Source organism: Microtus oregoni, unplaced genomic scaffold (genome assembly GCF_018167655.1).
Source record: "Microtus oregoni isolate MIOR12 unplaced genomic scaffold, Mior012 000012F_ref0000307, whole genome shotgun sequence".
Lineage (NCBI taxonomy): Eukaryota > Metazoa > Chordata > Mammalia > Rodentia > Cricetidae > Microtus > Microtus oregoni.
Window position 1 is genome coordinate 45259493 of NW_024543071.1, and position 7059 is coordinate 45266551.

General features: G+C 35.4%; 1 protein-coding gene across 1 annotated transcript; it reads right to left on the bottom strand.

Moving 5' to 3' along the window:
- Window positions 1-246: 246 nt before the first annotated feature.
- Window positions 247-1179, bottom strand: LOC121454256 (olfactory receptor 5B3-like). The gene has a single exon (XM_041661510.1). The coding sequence runs from the start codon at window positions 1177-1179 to the stop codon at window positions 247-249; it is 933 nt and encodes a 310-aa protein (XP_041517444.1).
- Window positions 1180-7059: the final 5880 nt, after the last annotated feature.

Here is a 7059-nt window from a genome sequence, read left to right on the forward strand (position 1 = left end):
GTGAATTCATTAACATCCTGGCTGAAGGCTTACGTAAACAAACCTTGAGATGTTTTAGACATTCTCATTCAGGTATGTGTTTCAAGGCATAACTTTTCCTATTTTATTTTATTGGTTTGTTTTTAATAAAACAATGATTCCTGGAACATGCAGCAAAGGTGGATTTTTAAATATAACTCAATAAATAGATAATATTTAAAAAGAATGATTCCAAGTATTATGAATCTCTGAAATGAGAAATCAAAGTCACAAAGATTTTGTCTCCAGAACAATCTTTTTGAATGCACTCTTTACCTCTTTGTTCCTCAGGCTGTAGACCAGAGGATTCAGCATGGGAATGACCATGGTGTAGAACACAGAGGCAATTTTGTCAGTGTCCATGGAGTGACTGGAACTGGGCTGTACATACATAAAAATACTAGTTCCATAGAAAATGGAGACTGCAGTGAAGTGGGAGGCACAGGTGGATACAGCCTTGTGATATCCTGCAGCAGAATGCATCTTCAGGATGGTGACAAAAATGAATGTGTAGGATATCCAAATAACTATGAAGGCAAAAAATATGTGGAAGCTCACTATAGAGACAAGAACCAGCTCACTGACCTGTCTGTCAGAACAAGAGAGAACCATGACTGCTGGAATATCACAGAAAAAATGATGGACCACATTAGACCCACAGAAAGAGAGCCAGAATGTGTCTCCAATGTGGATGGAGGCATTCAGGAAACCAATGACATAAGAACCAATGATCAACCATGTGCAGACACTTGTAGTCATGGTGGTAGCATAGTGTAGGGGCTTACACACCGCTGCATAACGGTCATAGGCCATTGATGCCAAAAGGTAATTTTCCACAGTAATAAAGGCTGCAAAAAAGAACATCTGAGTAGCACAGTCATTGTAGGAAATGGCCTTGTCTCCTATAAGAAAACCAGCCATGACTTTTGGAGTGACTGCTGAAGAGTAACAAAAGTCAGCCAGAGAAAGGTTACCTAGAAAAACGTACATGGGAGTGTGGAGCCGAGAGTCCATGAGAATCAACAGGATCATCCCTAGGTTCCCCACCAGGGTGATAGTGTAGATAAATAGGAAGGCGATAAAGAGGGGAAGCTGTAGGTTTGGATCGTCAGTGAGTCCCAGCAGGAGGAAGTGAGTCACCTCAGTCCTGTTCTCCATCATGTTGTTCAATCTCCTCAGCAATGAAAATAAAAAGAGGGGGCAACACAATAAAGAAACAGAAGGTATGAAGACAAGATGTACTCAGCCATTATAGCTATGATATTTATCTCAATATTTTCCAAAATTATGTACAAAATTGAAACCTAAATTGAATGTAACAATTGCATACAGGATTTTACAGTATCAAATCAGAATCATCTATATAATTTTAGCAATTTATTAATTTGTAAGCAAATGTATAGACAATTAAATTTGTTGAAAATAATTAGTGTGGATAAATGTATCTGAGAGCTCATTTCTACTAATTACTGTAAAAGCTGACACTTCCATAAGCCTACCTCTCAAAATCGCTGTAGATATTTTAATTGTGTTCTCACAATAACCTCTCACCAATGTTACTTGTCACAATTTCTATAAATTAAGAAGCACAAGAAAGTGAATAAATCATGTATTCTGATATATTTAGTTGTAATCTTGTCTCAGTAGAGACATGAACCTATAACTCAGGATGAATAATTCCTAAGTAGGCCTAAAGTTAAATATAAGTTAAATTAAATTTAAACTTCAATTCAAATTAACTGAATTGTTAAATAGTTTCACATGTTGTTCAAAATACTTTTAGCTTTCCATGAAAGTAAAACAAAGCAGCTAGAATCCTGAAGAATGAAGCTGGCTCTCTTTAAATGACAATAACCAGCAATTAATTTATTACCTCTATTTGATTTGCATCCTGTTTCTGCACTAGATCATGGTTATTATTACTTCTCCATCTACGCATTTATACAATTATAAGCAGAGGTTGAAGATGAGTATAACTATTAAATCATATCACATCTCAAGTAATGATCAAATGGTGGGAAAAGTGGTGGGTAATGAGGGCAAGTTCAACCAGCAGAGGCAACTCAAAGTGATGTACATCCACAGTTATTGTAGCATGAAATTTTTAGTTTCATCTTGGAAAAAGAGTCACTTACTCTTAATACTCAATTTTCCTTAGTTACTTTCCTATCACAATCTGTTATCATACAGTGAGGATTGAGAAAGTCCCACATTATTGGCTGTATTCAGCTCTCATATCAGTTCTGTTTGCACATTCCATCTTATAAAATATTTATTTAAACATTTCTAGTGTAGTAACTATATTTAATATTTCCTTACTTGAATCACAGCATTTGGTGTGGATATATTCTATAACTACTTTGGCTTCCTTATTGTAAGCCTATGGAAATTTCAGTTCATCAGCCTGATCCTTAAAGATATTATGTTGTGAGTCTTCCATATTAGATTTCGGGAAAGTGAGGTGGGTAGCATAATTATTCTTTTATCAGTAAAGGAAGTAACAGTTTGAGGAACTGCAAGAAGTTTTAGAATTATAGAGGCAGTATAAAAATATTCTAGATGATTAATTAGTCTGAGTTAGGACTTTGTGTGTGTTTCAAACCTTCAATGAAAGGCAACCATATAGTGCACAAAATAGTCATTATCTCATCAAGAAAAATATAATATCTCTTACTACTATTCATTTTATAAAGGATGCATGACTTGTAAAATGAATTTTCAAAGAATTTATGATAGACATTATGACATATACACTCCAGTCTCACCTCAGTTTGCTAATACCTGTTTTGAAATAATTTCTTTCTATTTTAAACAACCCATAGTAGAGATGGGCTCCCCACAACTGTTTCATAAATTTTCCTTTTCACTTCAGTATTTGTAGAACATGTAAGTGGTATGCCACTTGACTAGAAGAAAAAGAATATTCAATTCAAAGCTCATTTTAAAGTAATGAATACAGCTATATTCTATTTAGTAAATACTGTCAGACAGTCTTTCTCTGAAGGGGTCTAAATATTCTAACTTCTGTAATACAGGAATGAATGGTGGGAAGAACTGGGTGGTAGTGCACTCCTTTAATCCTAGCATTCAGGAGAGAGAGGCAGGCCGAACTCTGTGAATTTAAAGTCAGCCTGGTCTACAGGAACTAGAACCAGGCAAGACTCCAAAGCTATAGAGAAACCATATCCCCAAAATAAAAAAAAATAGAATGGTGGAAAGAATAACAATGCAAGTCAGATTTTGAATGTGTCTTGTATTCCTTCTGCATCCTTTGGAAACTCACTCACCATTTTAGTTGCAAAGGGCACATTGCTTCTCCTTCATAATCCAGAAAATATGTCTGCAAATAACAAATAAAAGAGGGATACAGAACATCATATGAAGAGGCTATCATAAAAATACATATTTTTTCTTGATCTCATTTCTCATGATGGTTGAACCCTGGCAGCAAATCATCAGGTCAGAAAAAGGCTGTTATGTACTCAAAATGATTACCATTCAGACAATTAAGGATGCCCAGTGGAGTATGGTATACAGTGCACTCCTCATAAAACACATGATACTAAATCACTTTGGTAATACATGGGAAACTGGAATAATGACAATGAATTAGAAATCTCTAGAGATTTCCCTCCTTGGAGTATGTAAACCATGCATCCGCCCATCCTAATGAAAAGGCAATTAACTTGCCTTGGGGATCAAGATGACTATTATCTCTTTAAAAAATAAAATGTCTATTTTGTTTAATAAGTAAAAACATTAGAATATATACCATAGTACATTACACCATTAGATATATCACCATGAATATAGATTATATTATATTTAAATAAGTTTAAAAACATCTCTCCCCAAAGATTCGTTGAATATGATGAATATTAAATTGTTTCTCTTCTCTGAAACACATTGTCCCTCTATATTATCTATAGTCATCATGCTGTGTAATAGCCCATCAAAACCTCTGGTCACAATTAATAACTACTACACAGCCTTTTCTCATGCCTCTTAACACTATGTTCTGTAACCTCTGGTCACCACTATTTAATTCCCAACTTCTTCAAAGGTGCACACATAAGATTGAAATCAGCCAGGAATTGTCAGTCTTGCTTATTGCACCTAACCTAATGACCTCTAATTCCATCCATGTTGCTGCAAATGACAGTTTACATGCTTAGGCATGAATAGTGTTCCATGATTTTCACTCTCCATATTTTCTATATACTTCCAGAAGCTGATGAATGACCTAGATATTTTCTTTTTGAAGTCCTAATACATGAAGCTACAGTGAAATTTGAGTTTCATGTATCTTTTGCATATATTTCATTTTTGAATTATTATTAATACTAAAGAGGCTGGAGCAAATAGAATCACCAACTGGTTGTATCAAATAATAAATTTACTGCAGAAACTGAAAGTTTAAGTTTTTTTATTCTTCTTTGAAGACTGTTACTGCCAGTTTGATATAAATTGCAGTTTTTAGACTACAGCTTGGTTGGAACAGAGCTATCCTTAATGGAAAGTTGTCTTTCTTGGATGTAACAGAAAGATTAATAATGTTTTTGAATCCTATCTGTTAATTTCTATCATTTTATTAGTGAATTGAGACCATTAATATTGAGAGTTATCAATGACCATTGTTTATTAATTCTGATCATTTAATTATTATGGTATATGTCCTCAACCCTCTTTGATGTACTATACTTGGATCATTTATTCCTTGTGTGTTCTTATATGTTGTTAAACTTTTCAGACAGAAGTTCTTTTCTAGTACCTTCTATAAAACTGGTTAGTATAAATTGTTTAAATTTGCTTTTATTATGGAATGTTTTTCTTTCTCTGCTGACTACAATTGAGAATTTTGCTGGCTTTGGCAGTCTGGGCTGGCATCTTCAGTCTCTTGATGATGTGAGATCACAATCTGTATTCTTTGAATGCTGTTAGTTAATAAAGAATCTGCATTGGCCTGTGCAGGGGAGAATAGAGGTAGGGGGGAACTAAACTGAATGCTGGGAGAAAGAAGGCAGAGGCAGGAGATGTCATGTAGCCACCACCAGGAATAGACAAGTCAGAACCTTGCCAATAAGCCATAGCTACATGGCAATACAGAGATTAATAGAAATAGGTTAAATTAATATTTAAGAGTTAGCCAATTAGAAGCTAGAGCTTTGGGGGCTGAGCAGCCAGGACCAAACAAGCAGCCTCTGATAACAAATTGGCATGCCAATGTGCCTGACTATATCCATGTAACCTGAGAAAGCTTGGAAAATAATCCTTGTCACAAAAAAAAAAAAAAAAAAAAAAACCTGAGTTATCACAGCTTTTTGCTCTGTTTGCTGACAGTTCCTTTAAGAGAGGTATTTCTAATTCAGTGGTAGGAAAAATAAGTGCAGTTTCAAAATGGCAGCACAAACCACTCTGGCTCGTTCAGGATTCCGAGCACTTGAATGGTGTTTGTGGGCCCGGGTGCTTATGTGTCCACTAGGGGTCAGGAGGAAAGTAGCTGAGACACAGTTCCCAGCCTAGGAAGACGGCAGAATCAGTCTACTAGGCATGAACAAGCAGGAGAGCATGGCAGATTCCTGCCACCATACAGAGAGATATATCCAGGCCACACAGTGTGCTGCATGGCAGACTGAGATTTTACTCAGGTTAAAAAGGGTTTATATGCTGCATGGTGCTTTCCAGAGTTGAGGTGGTGAGGATGACTCCCACCAGGCAGGTTTGGAGGCAATAAATATGCTTCTACCATGTTGGACTGGATGGAGTCAACAGGCCCTAGACATGCCTGCTTAAAAAAATGCTTCTGGTTAGAAAATAATTATAGATACACAATAAATACAGATACAGATAAAAAGACCTCTAAATGGGTCACAGTGTTGGATAAATGTATGTAGGCCTGGGAGAGAGAAGAAAAAAAAGTATAGAGAGTTATAAAAATAAGTAAATTGTTTTTAAAAATAAAACAAAGTCTTTAAAGAGAAAGAGTAAACTTGTAGAAAAAGTAATAGGAATAAAAAAAATAAGCCACATAAAAATGGAATATACACAGAGAGCCTGGATTATGTGTATTATTGTATTTTCTTTGAATTTTTTGACTACAGAGAGACATTTGATTCTGGGGACTGCTAAGATAAACCAACATATGTGTTTTAAAGGTTTCTTGACTTCAAAATTTGAGTCTAAGGATATGTTGCTTTGGAAAACAGGTTCTTCTTTTGTTTCCAAAGAAAATGAGAACCTGTGGATTGCTTCCAGACTAGAGTGATTTAATGGGCCAAGACCCCAAAAGGGTGCTGTGAAAACCTTCAAAAAGAAAATACCTTGCCCAACAAAAAGTAGGAAGCAATTTGGAGAGAACTACGTCCCAATTCCCTAAATGATTGTTTATAAATTTTTGTTTACATTACAAAAGGGATATGCTATAGAGATTTGCAATGGTATATAGATCTTGGTCTATTGATACAAATTTAAGGTCAATTTTGTTATATGTAAATTTCTACTCTTGATTAAGGTATTGTGTTTGTCTAGCCCATTTAAAACTGTAGTGTATAATTAAGAAATATAGATTAATAGATAGTCACCTATAATAGTCAAGCTTGTATTCATACTAGTTAAGTTTTCTAGTTAAATGGAGATATAGTTCAGTTAGGTATTCTTCAAATATTTCAGAGACCTTCAGAATATGACATTTAAAATATTTTAAGAATTTAAGACTTTTCATGGCAATGAGACACATCTGCTCATGGCAGCACAAATCTATTTCAAGAGGATGATGGGCATTGAAGAGGCTCCTTGTGGAGTTTGTTAGCCATTTGGGCAAAAAAACTGCTCTTGCCTGGACTTCTTGAAGGTCTGCTGTATAAACTAGACATGCAGGATCCACAGAAAAATGACTGCCTAAAGGTGAGATGATCCTTCGGGGTTCCTGCATCATGAAAGAGTCTGACAGACATTCTGCAGGACACAGAAGACAGTTACTGACAAACTGCCAATGTAGGTGGAACTGCCTTTGAAATTTCCTCCTTTATGGGAAAGTCTGCT